Source organism: Genypterus blacodes, unplaced genomic scaffold, assembly GCF_046128005.1.
Source record: "Genypterus blacodes isolate CSIRO-AG114 ecotype Tasmania unplaced genomic scaffold, CSIRO-AGI_Gbla_v1 ptg000071l_1, whole genome shotgun sequence".
Classification (NCBI taxonomy): Eukaryota; Metazoa; Chordata; class Actinopteri; order Ophidiiformes; family Ophidiidae; genus Genypterus; species Genypterus blacodes.
The window spans coordinates 53,399-70,000 of record NW_027466881.1 but is presented as its reverse complement, the minus strand read 5'-3'; the positions used below and the strand labels follow the sequence as shown (position 1 = coordinate 70,000).

General features: G+C 47.7%; 4 protein-coding genes across 4 annotated transcripts in view; all 4 read left to right on the top strand.

The window, feature by feature from the left end:
* The window catches only part of baz1a (bromodomain adjacent to zinc finger domain, 1A), a 14,669-nt gene extending 13,999 nt beyond the window's left edge, over nucleotides 1-670 (top strand). The window contains exons 28-29 of the mRNA XM_076157030.1: nucleotides 1-64; nucleotides 327-670. The exon at nucleotides 1-64 is cut by the window's left edge and continues 24 nt beyond it. Coding sequence (XP_076013145.1) covers nucleotides 1-64; nucleotides 327-502 — 240 coding nt within the window. The 3' untranslated portion in view covers nucleotides 503-670. The remainder of the gene's footprint in view (nucleotides 65-326) is intronic.
* Nucleotides 671-2,104: 1,434 nt separating this feature from the next.
* cfl2 (cofilin 2 (muscle)) lies at nucleotides 2,105-4,863 on the top strand. The gene is made up of 4 exons (XM_076157052.1): nucleotides 2,105-2,200; nucleotides 3,208-3,515; nucleotides 3,685-3,761; nucleotides 4,108-4,863. The coding sequence occupies exons 1-4, from the start codon at nucleotides 2,198-2,200 to the stop codon at nucleotides 4,218-4,220; spliced, it is 501 nt and encodes a 166-aa protein (XP_076013167.1). The 5' UTR covers nucleotides 2,105-2,197; the 3' UTR covers nucleotides 4,221-4,863.
* Nucleotides 4,864-6,674: 1,811 nt separating this feature from the next.
* On the top strand, nucleotides 6,675-12,031 carry snx6 (sorting nexin 6). Its single transcript, XM_076157032.1, has 14 exons — nucleotides 6,675-6,726; nucleotides 6,886-6,936; nucleotides 7,445-7,549; nucleotides 7,759-7,869; nucleotides 7,945-8,066; nucleotides 8,188-8,311; nucleotides 8,629-8,724; nucleotides 8,918-9,023; nucleotides 9,250-9,325; nucleotides 9,477-9,516; nucleotides 9,632-9,718; nucleotides 9,931-10,090; nucleotides 10,326-10,411; nucleotides 10,504-12,031. Exons 1-14 carry the CDS (start codon nucleotides 6,721-6,723, stop codon nucleotides 10,555-10,557), a joined length of 1,224 nt encoding a protein of 407 aa, XP_076013147.1. The 5' UTR covers nucleotides 6,675-6,720; the 3' UTR covers nucleotides 10,558-12,031.
* A 429-nt stretch (nucleotides 12,032-12,460) lies between these two features.
* psma3 (proteasome 20S subunit alpha 3) lies at nucleotides 12,461-15,797 on the top strand. The gene is made up of 11 exons (XM_076157053.1): nucleotides 12,461-12,585; nucleotides 13,349-13,431; nucleotides 13,540-13,663; nucleotides 13,942-14,043; nucleotides 14,159-14,232; nucleotides 14,312-14,384; nucleotides 14,473-14,538; nucleotides 14,616-14,662; nucleotides 14,823-14,890; nucleotides 15,045-15,109; nucleotides 15,597-15,797. The coding sequence occupies exons 1-11, from the start codon at nucleotides 12,565-12,567 to the stop codon at nucleotides 15,639-15,641; spliced, it is 768 nt and encodes a 255-aa protein (XP_076013168.1). The 5' UTR covers nucleotides 12,461-12,564; the 3' UTR covers nucleotides 15,642-15,797.
* The last annotated feature ends 805 nt before the right edge of the window (nucleotides 15,798-16,602 follow it).

Genomic DNA, 16,602 nt, shown 5'->3' with positions numbered 1-16,602 from the left:
GAGAAGCCGATGGCCCTGAGCACAATCAGAGAGAAAGTTAACAACTGTGACTATCAGACAGCAGGTGAGAGCGGTGACCTCATCACATCATCCAGCCACCCACAGGCTGTTAGAGGAACCCCAACACACATTCACTGTGAACTCTCTCTCTCTCTCTCTGTCTCTCTCTGTCTCTCTGTCTCTCTGTCTCTCTCTCTCTCTCTCTCTCTCTCTCTCTCTCTCTCTCTCTCTCTCTGTCTCTCTGTCTCTCTGTCTCTCTCTCTCTCTCTCTCTCTCTCTCTCTCTCTCTCTCTCTCTCTCTCTCTCTCTCTCTCTCTCTCCTGCAGTGGATTACATCTCAGACGTGGAGTTGATGTTCTCTAACTGTCTCCGTTATAATCCTCGTCACACTAATGAAGCGAAGGCCGGTCAGCGTCTTCAGTCCTTCTTCTACTCAGAGCTCAGCAGACTTGGCCTATCAGAACGTAGCGGCTCCCCGCCCGCCAAACGCTCCCGACTGTGAAAACAAGTGCACCTCTCTGTGCGGCCGACGGTGCTCCGATGAAGACGCTGTGAAGTTTGGACTTCCTGTCCACTGATTTCATCTTGTTTACATGTTGAAATGAATTCTTGGCCACGCAAAGGAGGGACGCAGGTTTGGTTCATGAGTGATTTAAATGCAGAAGAAGAAGAAGTAAAACCTTTATCTGCCTTTATCACACATTAGTGCGCAAGTAAATTCAAAGATGTAGCAAAATCAAATCTTCTCCTGCAGACTGTAAAACCTGCTCAGTCCTAAAGGCACAATATGGTAGAACTTCTGACCTTCTGACCTTTTGAAGTAATTAAACCAGACAACATGCAGGAGGAGGAGGTGTGTATGCAGAGACATTCATACCTCCACCAAAGCGCTGCTGGCTCCACTTCTACTAAGCAATCTGATTCTACATGACGTTAAACCAAAGACTGGATTCTTTTCTTATCACGTTCACCACGGCCCCTCAGCACCGGGCTGCAGTGACTGAAGACACCAAGAGAGAGGAAGAGGACACACACACACACACACACACACACACACACACACACACACACACACACACACACACACACACACACACACACACACACACACACACACACACACACAGAGGACCCCAATGACCCACTAACACTGATCTGGTTCACAGGTCACAGCTTCTTACTGGGAACCAACTTCTCAGGTTCAGATGCAGCTTATGTTTATATATGTTTATGCTTATGGTTCTAATGGTCAGAACCGGCTTAGTAAACATTCCTTTGGTGCTGTAGAATCACACCATCACATCAGCTGGGACGAAACCACTCCTAACAGAACAAACAGAGAGCAGACTGAGGAGGGCTCATCTGTTGGTCTCCATCTTTAGATTGCAGACGGTGCTCATGTGAAATAGTGTAAAAATGACAAATATGTAATTAGAGGCAGAAGTCTTGATGTCACAGCTGTGATGTCACTTTAGATCAAAGTCTCTGTGATTCTGTGGAGTTTGTATGTTGACCACTCTTCTTCTGTCTGACTTTGTTCTGTTGCAGCTGTTTGTGCTCATTCAGTGTGTGTGTGTGTTAGTTACACTGGAGTTGTCGCCCTGCTGTTTATTTATTTAGTTGCTTGCTGTTTACTTTATTTATGACTGACAGGTGGATTCTGATAGGCTGTTAGTCGCTCTGCTGTCATGGAATATTTCTACTGTAAAAATAAAAGTGTTTTATAAGCAGCTTCCTGTTTTGATGAACTGAACTAGTGTATCCTTTCTGAAATGAAACATTTAAAGTATTAAAGTTGTCTCCATGGTGACGCTCAGATGGAGAGATGAAGTCACAAAGGTAAACATGCAGAGAGAATCACTTTTATTCTAATGGGAGAAAGTCCATTAATATGAGCTATAAATGAATTCAGGGCAAATGTCTGTTGGATGCTGTCACCATGGTAACGCGTCAGGCCTTGATCCCTGAAGCAGCAGAAGAGGTCTGCTCTCCTGAGTCTCCATGTTGTTCCTCTGCTGTGTGAAGCTTCAGGTTTGATCTCTGAATGAAGAACGAAGAGCTCTCGATCCGCCCCTAGCCCCGCCCCTGTCCGCTGTGGCCCCGCCCCTCCCTCTCCCAGACCCCCCTGCGGTCTGCGGCCTCACTCCGCTGCTTCACTCCGAACCTTCGCTGCGCGGACAGAACCCGGAGAACCAACATGGTAAGAACTGGAGCGGTACGGAGAGAAGCCTCGGCTCCGGCCCAAAGGCGAAGCAGAGGTAGCGGCTCGGTGAGCGAGGGTCCTGCGGGCCCCGGGGGCCGCGACCCGGGGGCTGCGGGGGCTCCGGGACCGTTATCTGGAAAACCGTTAGCTCGGCGGTAGCTAGCATGGCTGCCGGACACGCGCGGTCCACCCGTTGGGTCAGACCGAACCAGGCGTCGGTACCGTTTCTACGGGTCTTAATCTTTGGGTCGCTAGCAGAGTTCGTCCCTCTTCTTCCAGTGGTTCCCGAACATGCCGGGCCTGTTTCCGGCCCTGGGCCCTCAGGCCGGGCCGCCCCGGGGTCGCCATCTTCCCCCGGCGGCGCAGCAGCAGCTCTCCTGGACCAGAGTGGAACCGGAGCGGGCCAGGCGGTGGGTCAGCGCGGGTTCAGTCGGGTTAAGTCCGCGTTAACATGGGCGCTAGAACGGGTTCATACGGAACCGACCCATACCGGGACACGTAACTGCAGTCTGTATGTGTGTGGTGTGTGTGTGTGTGTGTGTGTGTGTGTGTTTCTGTTGATCGGATTGACAGATTTCACTTCAAATAATTTAATGAAAGAATGATTTAAGTTTGATCGTGAATAAACCGAACCAAAGTGTTAAAGAGATCAAAGAACAACAAAGCAACTTTGATCTATTTAAGTTTATTGTGTAACTTCTGTCTCCTTAGTTTGATCATTATCTGATAATGACTCAGTTTAAATGTTCGTCCTCCTGCAGCTGCAGCCTGAACAGGAAATAAATCAATAAATGCTTTGGAATGATTTTAACTTGGTGATGTCATCAGAAACGTTGGACTGTGGAATTTAAAATGATTAATTAAAGCTGAATATTATTCAAATGTAAAAGAACCCAACTTCTGAGCCGTTAACCCTTCAGCTGCAGGTCAGATCTGAGGTTTGTTTCTCTCTGAAAAGATGAAGTCAGCTGTTTGTTCTCTGCCCCCCACACACACACACACAGGCATCAGGTGTGACAGTGAACGATGAGGTCATCAGGGTGTTTAATGACATGAAGGTGAGGAAGTCGTCGTCTCTGGACGAAGTAAAGAAGAGGAAGAAGGCGGTACTCTTCTGCCTGAGTAGCGACAAGAAGAAGATCGTGGTGGAGGAGGGGAATCAGATCCTGGTGGGCGATATCGGCGAGACCGTGGACGACCCCTACGCCTGCTTTGTTAAGCTCCTCCCCCCAAACGACTGCAGATACGGTCTGTACGACGCCACCTACGAGACCAAGGAGTCCAAGAAGGAGGACCTGGTCTTTGTCTTCTGGTACGGGCTGTCAGGGTTTGGGACCCTTCAGGTTTATGGGCCTGAGGATCTTATCAGTTTAAGAGTTTACAGCTGTGGCAGCCACACTTTGGACAATTTGACAAAAGTATTTGACGCCCTAGACTTCCTGTTGGCCCCTGTTAATCTGTGAGGTGTTGTTCCTCCTCAGGGCTCCAGAGAGCGCTCCAATCAAGACCAAGATGATCTACGCCAGCTCCAAAGACGCCATCAAGAAGAAGTTTACAGGTCAGACATGGACATGTGCCAGAGCTTTGCTTTCTCTCTCTCTGTGTCTCTCTTCCTCTCTCTCTTTCTCCCTCTCTGTCTGCCTGTCTCTTCCTCTTTCTCTCTCTCTCTCTCTCCCTCCTTCTCTTTCTGTCTGTCTCTCTTTCTCTCTGTCTGTCTGTCTGTCTGTCTGTCTGTCTCTCTTTCTGTCTGTCTCTCTCTCTCCCTCTCCCCTCTCTGTCTCTTTACAGTATGAGTGTGAGTGACAGTAGCATGTTGCAGCAGGATGTCTTTGTGTTTTCAGATGATGCTGCGTCTCAGCTGTGGTCTGAATTGTCCGTTGACCCTGCGTGACCTTTGTCCTCAGGTATCAAACACGAGTGGCAGGTGAACGGGTTGGACGACATCCAGGACCGCAGCCGACTTGCTGAGAAGCTGGGCGGGAACTTGGTGGTTTCTCTGGAGGGGAAGCCGCTGTGATGTCACGGCGAGCGAAAGCGGCGCCGAGCCAACCGCTGTGCCATCTGCCCCGCCCCCTCCCCGCCGCTCCACCTGTGTCGGTGTTCTGAAGGATTTTGTGTTCCCGGGCTTGTTTTTGTTTTTGCTGTTTGTTTGTTTTATTCAACTTGGATCTCATTAACGTAACAATATGCAAACCCCTCCCACTTTGTTGCCACGTGACTTTGTTGTTATCAGGCAGAAACAGGAAGTCTCTCTGTCACAGCCAAAAGGTTGAGGTGAAGGAAGCAGACGCCAAGCTGGGCTTCCCGCAGCACACAAAGCTTTTTCATGTGATTTAATTTATTCAGAGTGATGCAGAGGAAGACGATGCATGAGGAAGATTAGCCAGCACTTTTTGAGTTTGTACACTACAGGTTGAGACAAAGTATAAATGACTGTATTTATGTTTACCTCATCTTTCATCACTGATGACACACAAACCTCACGCGTTAGTCAGCACCTGAGCTTGGTTAGGAATGTACCGTCTCACTATCCACCACCGCAGGAAGCCAGCAGAGACCCATAATGCACCACAACAACCACACACATCCGGAGCCTTAATGTGGAACCTTGTTTCTGAGATCACAGGACGCCACTTTGCAATAAAGACCTGTGGCAGATGTGACGCTGTGCTCGCCTCCTTTGTCCGGCTGTCTGACCGATCACAGGACACGTTTACCTGCGTCCAGCTCAGAGCCAAAGGCCCTGAGCTGTCTGATGGAGCCTCTGACCTCTGACCTGTGCAGCTCCAGTGATGATGCTTCAGTCTCAGCTGGTTTAGAAAAAACTCATTTTAATATTGGTGGAAATGTTCAGCGACTAGTTGGAAAAGAGGAAGAGTTGGTCTTCAAACCTTGGATTGTTCTGCCATGAAGGCAGTAAGTTTGCCTTTTCACGCGTGTGAGTGTGGACACATACGTGTGCTGCCTCTGAGGACTCATGAAGTGACGCCTGCTGCTTCCTGTACATGTCTACGGCTTCATCACATTTGGCCTTTATATGGTAGGATTCTATTGAAGGTAAATTAATGGACCAACTTCACATTTTCGTACCTAAAACGTTCAGGTTCCTGAACTGCTTCTGATCAGTGTCTGTGCGGCTAAACTGCGGCCCACAGAATAGTCCACAGCCTCTTGTGTCGTCACGGTTTCCACATCGGGTTGGAAAGTTCCAGATGAGGTTCATGACTCCGGCCTGCGGAGGAATAAGTGACCCGGCTCTGGCCCCAGTTCTGGCGTCTCGGTTTGTGAGTGAGTCGGTTGTCCTTCACAGACTGGTGAAGCTCTTGTAATGCTGCAGTTTGTAGGTGTTACATGAATAAGTGAAGAAAGGGTGTGTGTGAAGTCTGGATGTTGTTGAAAGCAGCTCTAAATTCCTGCTGATCCAGACTCCAGCCTGTGGATTCCAAACCTTAAAAGGTCTCAGTGAGAGAGCGCCTCAGACCCACGCAGCTTCAGCAGGAACTTGATGAATTTCATTCCTGCTCCTCCACACCAGACTTTGACTTCAAAATGAGTCCAAGTGCAATTTTCCCGTGCTGCATTTTGTGGAGGGTTTGTGCTGTATGACACACACACACACACACACACACACACACTGATCAGCCCGGGGAATCTGAGCCTCCTGCTGCTATTTGTGGACACATGCTGCTGTGTCGACGCCTTCAAGCCACAAAAGGCAAAACTGGACCGAAGAGAAGCAGCAGCTGTACGGCGATGTGAGACAATATGACACCACACAACAACATGACACAAGGCATGAGAGGAACACAAAACTGCACCATGAAAAAGGACAAAAGCAATGCAATAACAGAGAATGGCCTCGTAACCACAGCAACATACAGCAACTATAAGCACAAAGGAACACAGATTTATGTTCACTGATGTCACAATGGAATTATGTAATTTATTTATTGTACTTAAACAACATTTTGTCTCCTGAAATTCGTTTGAATTCTGTTTAAACTTAGCTGTTTTATTAACCGGTGTAAGATCAATAAAGGCCTCTTTAATCTGTGTTCCATAAAGAATCTGAATTCCCATAGGAAGTATCTACAAGTACATCTGTTTCGTAAAGACGTCACTTAGCAACACGAGTCTCCATGATCCTCTTGTTTGTGTTTACAAAGTGGATCAGATGAAAGTGGAACACATTTGATTTTACCCAGAATCCACTCTGCTCCCTGCAGTCACACAGCGCTGTCTCCCCCTCTTGGTCGTTCATCGGCACTGCAGACATCGCATCAGTCCGTGTGTTCACAGGACTTATTTTATTTTAACAGAATTATTCATCATGTTGTTGTTTCATAAATGTTTTGATCATTCATATTTATGGCGCAGTAATGAGCTCTGCATGCACACACGGTTCATATAGTAACAGATAATGAAGAAAATAACACATTTAAGACGTCGACGACTATTTGATTTGATTTCGCTTTTTAGTGACGTCACTTCCCCTCCGTCTCCACCCGTAAGCAGCCATGATGGTGGGTTTCTTCTTCTTCTCTCCTCTCCTTCCCTCTTTCTTTTTACAGAGCGAGGTTCGGGCTCGGGTTCGGGTTCAGCTCCGGTTCTGTCTTTGTCTGCGCTTGTTGTTGTCGTATATTACCGTGTTAGCTAACAGCGTCTCGTCTTGTTCCCCGCAGCAGGAAGGGCTGGACGACGGGCCCGACTTTCTGTCCGAGGAGGACCGAGGAGTGAGTGAGGCCGTCTGCCTGCTTGTCTGCCTGCCAGTGTGTCTGCCTGTCTGCCTGTCTGCCTGTCTGCCTGCCTGCCTGCCTGCCTGCCTGCCTGCCTGCCTGCCTGCCTTCCTGTCTGTCTGCCTTATGGCTGATAAAGACGCTTGTTAGCTCCTGCTAGCTGATGCTAATGTTGTTTACAGTGAAGTGAGCCTTTAGCTTCTCCTGCTAAGGCGGCTAGCATCGTTAGCTGCTGTGTTTGTCTTAGTTTGTGTGTTTAACACCCGCGTGCTGCTGTCACGCGCTTGTCACACACACACGTCACAACTATCTGTGTGTGTGTGTGTGTGTGTGTGTGTGTGTTTTTCTCCAGTGAGCCAATTTCAACGTCACTTGGTTCAAATGTACACTATATGTAAAGGTTGAATGACAATATTCTAAAGTTCGTCAAAGTCTAATATGTGTGTGTATGTGTGTGTCACATGACACACAGCTCAGCACTGAGGTTTGTTTGGTTTGCTTGCAGCCCAGAGCCGTGAACGTGGACCTGCAGATGGACGCCACGCTGCAGGTGGACATCTCAGATGCCCTCAGTGAAAGAGACAAGGTCAAGTTCACCGTCCACACCAAGGTAAGACAGGACTACAGACACACTCACAGCTGACCCAGCTGTGATGATGTGACCTTCCTTTGGATCAAGCTTGACGAGCAGCGGCGCTGCATTGCTCTGAAGCTGAGCTGCTTTGTTCCAAGACCTAAAGGAAACACAGAATGGGTTTTTTTGTGCGGCTGGTCGCGTCCCACCAATGCGACCCGCTGATGTTCTTCCTGTCTCCACAGAGCACGCTGCCCAACTTCAAGCAGAACGAGTTCTCTGTGGTCCGACAGCACGAGGAGTTCATCTGGCTGCACGACTCCTTCGTGGAGAACGAAGACTATGCAGGATACATCGTAAGCTCCAGCGCCGTCGCCACATCAGCAGCTGGTTGAGGTTCAGGAGGAGCTGATGTGTGTTTCTGTGTGCAGATCCCCCCCGCACCCCCACGTCCAGACTTTGATGCATCCAGAGAGAAGCTCCAGAAACTGGGAGAAGGAGAAGGATCCATGACCAAGGAGGAGTTCACCAAGATGAAGCAGGAGCTGGAGGCGTCAGTCACACACACACACACACACACACACACACACACACACACACACACACACACAGTTCTTCACACTGATGGATAAGATTAAGTGTGTGTGTGTGTGTGTGTGTGTGTGTGTGTTCAGTGAGTACCTGGCCATCTTCAAGAAGACCGTAGCCATGCATGAGGTCTTCCTGTGTCGTGTTGCTGCTCATCCCGTCCTGAGGAAAGATCTCAACTTCCACGTCTTCTTGGAGTACAACCAGGATGTGAGAATACACACACACACACACAGTGACCTCTGACCCTTGGTGTTAATGAATTCAGAGAGGTCTGGTGCTCCTGCAGTTTGTTCAGATTTATTATTGATGTCTAACCTGATGAGACTCCACATTGAGGCCTCAGCCAATCCCTGGTGTGGATGCTGTCACCATAGTAACATGGTCTCACACATGGAGAAGGCGAGGCTCTGTGCACCACAGAGGAAACTTTTCATGAAACAACAACATGTGTAAAGACCAGTAAGTCTGATCACCTTCATCCATGAAAGGATGAACCTCTGACCTCTGACCTCCTCTGCTCTCAGCTGAGTGTTCGAGGGAAAAACAAGAAGGAGAAGCTGGAGGACTTCTTCAAGAACGTGGTGAAGTCTGCAGACGGCGTCCTGGTGGCAGGAGTCAAGGTGTGTGTGTGTGTGTGTGTGTGTGTGTGTGTGTGTGTGTGTGTGTGTGTGTGTGTGTGTGTGTGTGTGTGTGTGTGTGTGTGTGTGTGTGTGTGTGTGTGTGTGTGTGTGTGTGTGTGTGTGTGTGTGTGTGTGTGTGTGTGTGTGTGTGTGTGTGTGTGTGTGTGTGTTAATGATGTTTTGTGTGTTTTAGGACGTGGATGATTTCTTCGAGCACGAGAAAACTTTTCTGTTGGAGTATCACAACAGAGTGAAAGATGCCTCAGCCAAGTCTGACAGAATGATCCGGTCACACAAGAGTAAGACACACTTGCACACGCTCACACTCACACTTGCACATACTGTGTTTAACTTTACTCTGTCTTTCTCCCGCTCTCTCTCTCCGTCATTCTCTGTCTCTCTCTCTCTCTCCCTCCCTCCCCGTCACTCCCCCCCTCTCTCTCTCTGTCTCTCTCTTTCTCCCTCTCTCTGTCTCTCTGCCTGTCTCTTTCTTTCTTTCTTTCTTTCTTTCTCTCTCTGTTCCAGATGCTGCAGATGACATCAACAGGATCTCGTCGTCTCTCTACACGTTAGGAACACAGGACTCCACAGATCTCTGCAAGTATGAAACCGCTTTACACACTCTCCTCTGAGGGTTTAACCTTCCATTGGTTGGTCTGCACGCTCAGCCTCACCTGCTCCATGTAGGCCACGCCCCCTTACCCCCTGTGTGAAAGCTTCCATAGAAACAAACTGCTTCCTGTGTGTTTCAGGTTCTTCTTGAAAGTGTCAGAGCTTTTCGAGAAAACGAGGGTACGTTTGTGTCCAACTCACATATCTCAGCTTCTGTTGTCATGGTGACTGCAGCCCGTATTCATCACCTATTGCCGGCTTTGCTAAGGAGCGTGTGTGTGTGTGTGTGTTTCAGAAAATAGAAGCTCGAGTGGCAGCAGATGAAGACCTGAAGCTGGCCGACCTGCTCAAGTATTACCTGAGAGAGTCACAGGCTGCAAAGGTGTGTGTGTGTGTGTGTGTGTGTGTGTGTGTGTGTGTGTGTGTGTGTGTGTGTGTGTGTGTGTGTGTGTGTGTGTGTGTGTGTGTGTGTGTGTGTGTGTGTGTGTGTGTGTGTGTGTGTGTGTGTGTGTGTGTGTGTGTGTGTGTGTGTGAGAGAGAGTGTGAGTGACGATTTGTGTGTGTGTGACGATTTGTGTGTGTGTGTGTGTGTAGGACCTCCTGTACCGGAGGAGCAGAGCTCTGGTGGATTATGAGAACGCCAACAAGGCTCTGGATAAAGCTCGAGCTAAGAACAGAGACGTCCTGCAGGCAGAGACCAGCCAGCAGCTCTGCTGCCACAAGTTTGAGAAGATCTCAGAATCTGCAAAGCAAGGTCTGTCTGCCTGCCTGTCTCACCCTCTGTCTGTCGATCTGTCTGTCTGTCTGTGCCTCTCTGCCTGCCTGCCTGTCTGTCTGTCTGCCTCTCTCTGTCTGCCTGCCTGTCTCACCCTCTGTCTGTCGATCTGTCTGTCTGTCTGTCTGTCTGTGCCCCTCTGCCTGCCTGTCTGTCTGTCTGCCTCTCTCTGCCTGCCTGCCTGTCTCACCCTCTGTCTGTCTTGCTCTCACAGAGCTGGTTGACTTTAAGACGCGACGTGTTGCTGCGTTCAGGAAGAACCTGGTGGAGCTGGCTGAGCTGGAGCTCAAACATGCTAAGGTACCAACTCTGCCCCCTGCAGATCATGTGTATAGGTAGAGCCTGAGGTGGCCCCGCCCCTGTGTGATGTCATGACACTGGTGTGCTTGCAGGGGAACCTGCAGCTGCTGCAGTGCTGCCTGGGCGTCCTGAAGGGCAGCAGCTAACTGTTCGGCTCGCTCTCCCAGCTGGACACGCCCCTTAGCCACAGCCCCGCCCACACCCAGCTGGAGAGGCTGCGGCACAGACGGACGGCAGCGAGAAACGAGGAATGGACAGATTCTGAGGAGCAGAAAGACGTCTTCATCATTCCTCTTCATCTTTGTTTTCTTCCTCTTTTCTGCTCCTTCTCATGTCGCTGTTAGATTCCCAAACTGCTCTGTTCACATGTAAACAGCCTCACACTTTCTTGCTCCTCCACACCTCCAGGAACTCAAACTCCTATGAGCCTCAGCTGTAGTTGAAGCTTTGTGCTAGCAGCTGGCTAACTGTTAGCATGGTTTTCATGCTAAATGTTTAGCTGTGACTTGCTGTGTTGCCTCAGCATCCTGATGTTGTGATTGGTTGATTGGTTTCACGTGTCTCCATTTTGCATGAGGAATAATCCTAATGAGAGTAAATGGAGGCTTCATGCTTGGAGCAGCTTCACTTCCTATTCTGTCTGAGCCTCTGATTGGCTCTCTGTTAGCAAACCCAAGTTTGTAAAGGAAATAGACTGACTTGATGACGTCATGAAGGGGCGTGGCATATTCTGCCCTGCAATTGTAAACAGGAAATGAGTGAAAAAGTGTTCTATCCATGGATACTGAACAGGAGCAGACAGCTGTCTGTGGATCCATCAGGTCCAGGCCCGGTGCTTAGCAGGTCGTGACCCTCCCCACAGGGGTCACACCAGAAATGTGACAAAATGAAAAATTTGTCAATCATTTTTTTAACAAACAGATTTCATCCTTTAATTTGCTGTCAATCAAACGTGTCACTTCCTGGATGCTGCGAGGCTTTTAACTTGAAAGAATAGAGGGAGTGATCAAATTAGTGGGTTAGAAATAATTCAAAATATAAACCTGCCACCTATTGGCCAATCAGGCGTGTGCAGGGTTTTTGTGGGTTGGGCGTCTTGCTTTAGGGGTCAAGGGTCAGGAGGGGGGTTTGGGTCTGTCAGCCTGTTGCTTCCTTCACTCTTCACGCTGTTGTTTACACAGGAAGGATGTGATTGGTCAGTTTGTGTCATGTGACTCAGAAATATTGGTCAAAGTTCAGACTACCTGACCAGGACTAAATAAAGTATTGGTAGGACTTCTTCACTTCCTGTTGTGTTGTGGGAAAGGGCGTGGCTGCTTCCTGTCTGCAGGTGAGTCATCCGGTTTGTTTGGAGTCCAGCGGTGTAATGTCTTTAAATACAAATAAAAGCCTTGTACATGTTTATATTAGTAACCTAATGAAAGCTAATCATCATCTTCTTCACCTTGATGTAGCTTCTTCCCTTTGTGTTTCTGTCTCTTTGCCTTAATGTAGATTTGTTTTGATTATCTTTAAGGTGCACTGTACATGAATGTTTCACTCTTCTGTGACCAAAGCTTCCATTAACCAATCACCTTGGAGACCTGACAGGAAAGATGATTAATAAAGAGAGAAAGGCAATTATGTGGTTCACCTTTTTGATCCTGGTCATTCTGAGACTAAATAAAATCTGCAGACAATTTGTTAAAAAAACGATGCGTCTGAGAGTTTCACTCTGTATGTGTGTCTTTCTTACTTACTCGTCACCCACATTTCAGAGAAACACTGAACCGCCCCTCAGGGTAATACTTACTTAACGTTACTTGAGTTTCTAGTCACAGTGAATAAACATCATGCTCACTTTCCCCTTTGTTCTCATAACTTTGCAGAGCAGCAGCCTCTTCACTGTTCTGTTCGCACAGCATCATGTGAGACAGAATGATGGTTCCCGTTTAAAGGATCTATAAGATGAGCATATTTGTAAACAGTCCCATCATCATGTCGTTTCATATCTGAACAGATGCACATGTCGATTCACATTTGTCACCACAGGGGGCAGTGCGAGGCTAAGTCGTGTTTTCTCCGACATCAATCCGGAAGAAGAAGAGAAGAGCGGCGGAAGTGTGTGCCGCTGTGTGTGAAAGAGACTTGGAGGATTGAGACTTGATACGAACATGAGCTCCATCGGAACCGGGGTAAGATACTGTTCAGCACCGAGTCACTGCGCGAATCCGACAACAAACGAATACTTGAACGCTTTAAAGTTGCTAAATAGTGAACCTTCGTGCTGCTTCACAAACACCTGTAAGCAGCTAGCGTGTTAGCCTGCTGAGTCACAGCCAGGCGCTCATAGAGGCTAAGCTAAAGGGCTAATAGAGGCTAAGCTAAAGGGCTAAAGTGAAAGAGAAACTTTAATTTCCTTGGCTGCTTTGTTTTGTTTGTTGTTTTGCGGGTTGACATGTAAACAAACCGGCGTTACATTTGAGTTTATTTACCAGTGTTTGGGTGATTTCGGTGTGAGAAACATTAGCGACGTTCCTAGCGTCGTTACATCGCTACTTGCCAAACCTCGCTCACTCTTTCACGCTGTTGCGGTCATATTGGAGCTATTTCGGTATTTGTCATTAGAAAATAAAACCTGTTAATAATAATAATTTCGAAATGTTTGAGACATATCAGTGTTCCGCACAACCACTAGTGCGCATGCGTGCACTCGCTGCTCCGCTGTTATTAACCGTCACAACACCGGAAACGCTTAGAGACAAGGAGAAGGAAGGTGCACCCTGTAAAGCTGACCGTCTCGCTCTCTGCCCCCCTCCCCTCTCTGTCTGTCTGTCTCTCCCTCTCTCATTGTCTGCCCCTCTCTCTTTCTGCCTGTCTGTCTCTCTGTCGGTCTGTCTCCCTGTCTTTTTTTTTTCTCTCTCTGCCCCCCCTCTCTGTCTGCCTGTCTCCCTGCAGTATGACCTGTCTGCCTCCACCTTCTCCCCTGATGGCAGAGTGTTTCAGGTGGAGTACGCCATGAAGGCTGTGGAGAACAGCAGGTCAGACTCTCATTGGTTTAACTCTTGGTGACTGTGTGTAGGTGCTTAAGGGCCTTGGCTCACTGTGTGTGTGTGTGTGTGTGTGTGTGTGTGTGTGTGCGCGCGCAGCACGGCCATAGGGATCCGTTGTAAGGATGGTGTTGTGTTTGGCGTGGAGAAGCTTGTCCTTTCCAAACTGTACGAGCAAGGATCCAACAAACGCATCTTCAACATCGACAGACATGTTGGCATGGTAACACACACACACACACACACACACATAGTTATGCAGACAGGTTTCTAATAATTTTTCCGTTGAATGTTTGTGTGCAAAACATTTTTTTAAAAGCTTCAGAGAAATTCCTGCATAATGCAGGAATGACAAAATAATGTGAATCTTTCATCTACAAGTCTGGAATAATTCCTCTCTCTCTCTCTCCCAATCTCTCTCTCTCCCCCCCCTCTTCTCTCTCTGTCTCTCCCCCCCTCTCTGTCTCTCTCTCCCTCTCTCCTCTCTGTCTCTCTCTCCAGGCTGTTGCTGGCCTATTGGCTGATGCTCGCTCACTCTCTGAAGTGGCTCGAGAAGAAGCTTCTAACTTCAGGTCAAACTATGGACACGACATTCCACTAAAGGTAATGCAGAAAATAAATACAGAGCTTTGATTATGTATGTTTTGTGAGACACAGGAAGTGTTGTGTGTCTGGGTAGTGTGTATGTGTGTGTCACAGTGTGTTGTTGTGTGTGCAGCACCTGTCGGACAGAGTGGCCATGTATGTCCACGCCTACACGCTGTACAGCGCAGTGAGGCCTTTTGGCTGCAGGTGAGTCTCTCTGTCACTTCCTGTCACAAATGTTTGTCCAACTATTGATTTGTTCAATGACGTCAAATCAATTCTTCAGTTTCATCTTGGGCTCATATGATAAAGATGATGGTCCTCAACTCTACATGGTCGACCCATCAGGCATCTCCTATGTAAGACACAACCACACACACACACACAGTCCTCATTCTGAGGCCGGTAACGTCTAGAATTGTTTTTGGTGTGTGTGTGTGTCTTCAGGGTTATTGGGGCTGTGCTATTGGAAAAGCGAAGCAAGCTGCAAAGACGGAAATTGAAAAACTGCAGGTGAGAAAAACAAAGAATTCCTGTTTTTATTGATGTTTGATGATGATGATGATGATGATGGTGTTTGTGTCTCTCAGATGAAGGAGATGACGTGCCGAGAGCTGGTCAAAGAAGTGGCCAAAATGTGAGTTAGACATCGATGGATGTTTAGTGTTGATGCTGGCTCCAATCAGAGCTCCTGTCAGTGATGTCGTACTGATCAGCTGTTTCTGCCACAGGAAGTTCAGCAGCCAGTGAAAAAACAGCAGCAGTATGTAAACAAAAACACCTTTTGTTTGTTTCAGCATTTACATCGTCCATGATGAGGTGAAGGACAAAGCCTTTGAGCTGGAGCTCAGCTGGGTTGGAGAGAGTAAGAGCTCCTCATCATCTTCATTTTGTATTGCAACAAAACATGAACACAAATTTAATGTTAGAACGCCTCGTTTGATCAGATTTGAGCGTCATCTTCCTTTTCTTCCTGAGGGTTTCCAAAGTAACATGACTGTACTTCCTGTTTCTGTCAGTTACGGACGGACGGCATGTGCTGGTACCGAAAGACGTCAGAGAGGAAGCAGAGAAATACGCCAAGGTGAGACAAAGCAGTGCTGCGTTTAGGCGCTCAGTGGGGGGTGGGAAATAGCAGATGTGTCTGTGGTCCACAGGACTTCAGTTCCTCAGCAGGAACATGGAGCTGCAGGTCTTAACACTGCTTTTGTTCTTTTTGTACAAAAGTATATGTTGTTGTTTATCGTTTGTTCTACAAGAACAGAAAGACACCAAAAGTTCAAAGGTCACAAGGACTTTGGCAGTCTTTTATTTGAAATCTCCAGGTTGTAAGTTTTTTCCCATGGTACCTACACACTGAAACACAATCAGTCACATGATCAGACTGACAGCTTAGATGTCATGTTTATATGAGCACAATGTATTGATTCATGTTTGAAATTCATGTATTGATCATTTTATTAGGAGAAAAGAGAATAACTTAATTTCTTACATTCTTTTAGTTTTTAATCTGTTATCATTAATAAGACAAAGATCTGTGTGTGAGCTGAGGATGTGTTTTGTGTTTGAAGGACTCTCTGGAGGAGGAGGATGACTCAGATGAAGACAACATGTAAACACTGCCCCCCCCCCCCGCCCCTTACCATCGCCCACATCCTGACGGCTCACACACAAGTTTCATTCTTTTTTATGTTATACTTTTGAACTTTGACATTGTTGTGATTTTGGTTAGATCATTTTCAGCTTAAATAAAAAAAAAGATGGGAAACGTTTATGGTTTGTTTCTATGGCAACCTGCATATGGGTGACCTCACCCAGTGTTGATGCTTAAGGCTGATATTGAAACTGAGACATTGTAAATGTTTTTTATACCAACTCTTCATCTGTCCTATCAGTTAATCAGCACAGGAGACAAAGTGACTGAGTCACTAATGTACACGTCTATATGTCTCACACACACACGGAGCAGCTGCGCTCTTTGTGCTCTCTGTTCCATACAAACATCCTCCACATTCCCGCACTAAGAAGCCCTTCTACGGGTTTACCGTCACGCTCTTCCTGTGACGTCCCAGCACCGCGCCCCGCCCCCTGTGACTCCTACAAATGGCGCCACAGACGCTGCTCGATTGTGTTCATCCTGTCCGACACTAAATTGAAGGGTTCTGTCCGTGGACACGACTCAATTGTCTCCATTTAATCTTCCTCCGTATTTCACCGGAATTGTTTTGCTGTTAGTGAATCACTTCGCTAGTTTCTTTCTATTGGAGCTTCATGCCCCTCGAGCCGTGACGTTCTCAAATATACATGAAGACCCCGACACCAAAGTGGGTTTAAGATGAGCCCGATGGACGCTCACGCGACTCCCTGAGAGCTCTGCCATGAGGCGGAACATCCAAGTGAAGGCAGCTGCTCGTTACTTCTGTCAAAAGTCCACTTAAACACATTTGCTCTGTATAGTAACAGCGGGTCCCAAACCAACATTGTTTTAGTAAAGAGACTCCGTACTTTATACTTGATCGGACCCTCAGTCTTGCGCTAACCCCGCTCCTCTTTAAGTGTCTACATGTTCGGGGCGCG

Excerpts from the sequence above, each read along its gene's own strand:
- cfl2 (XM_076157052.1), top strand. Across the intron at positions 3,516-3,684 it reads GACCTGGTCTTTGTCTTCTG|GGCTCCAGAGAGCGCTCCAA; the intron begins GTACGGGCTGTC and ends GTTCCTCCTCAG. Across the intron at positions 3,762-4,107 it reads CATCAAGAAGAAGTTTACAG|GTATCAAACACGAGTGGCAG; the intron begins GTCAGACATGGA and ends CTTTGTCCTCAG.
- snx6 (XM_076157032.1), top strand. Across the intron at positions 8,312-8,628 it reads TCTTGGAGTACAACCAGGAT|CTGAGTGTTCGAGGGAAAAA; the intron begins GTGAGAATACAC and ends CTCTGCTCTCAG. Across the intron at positions 9,326-9,476 it reads GACTCCACAGATCTCTGCAA|GTTCTTCTTGAAAGTGTCAG; the intron begins GTATGAAACCGC and ends TGTGTGTTTCAG.
- psma3 (XM_076157053.1), top strand. The coding sequence starts at position 12,565 with ATGAGCTCCATCGGAACCGGG. Across the intron at positions 13,432-13,539 it reads AAGGCTGTGGAGAACAGCAG|CACGGCCATAGGGATCCGTT; the intron begins GTCAGACTCTCA and ends GTGCGCGCGCAG. Across the intron at positions 14,385-14,472 it reads ACCCATCAGGCATCTCCTAT|GGTTATTGGGGCTGTGCTAT; the intron begins GTAAGACACAAC and ends GTGTGTCTTCAG.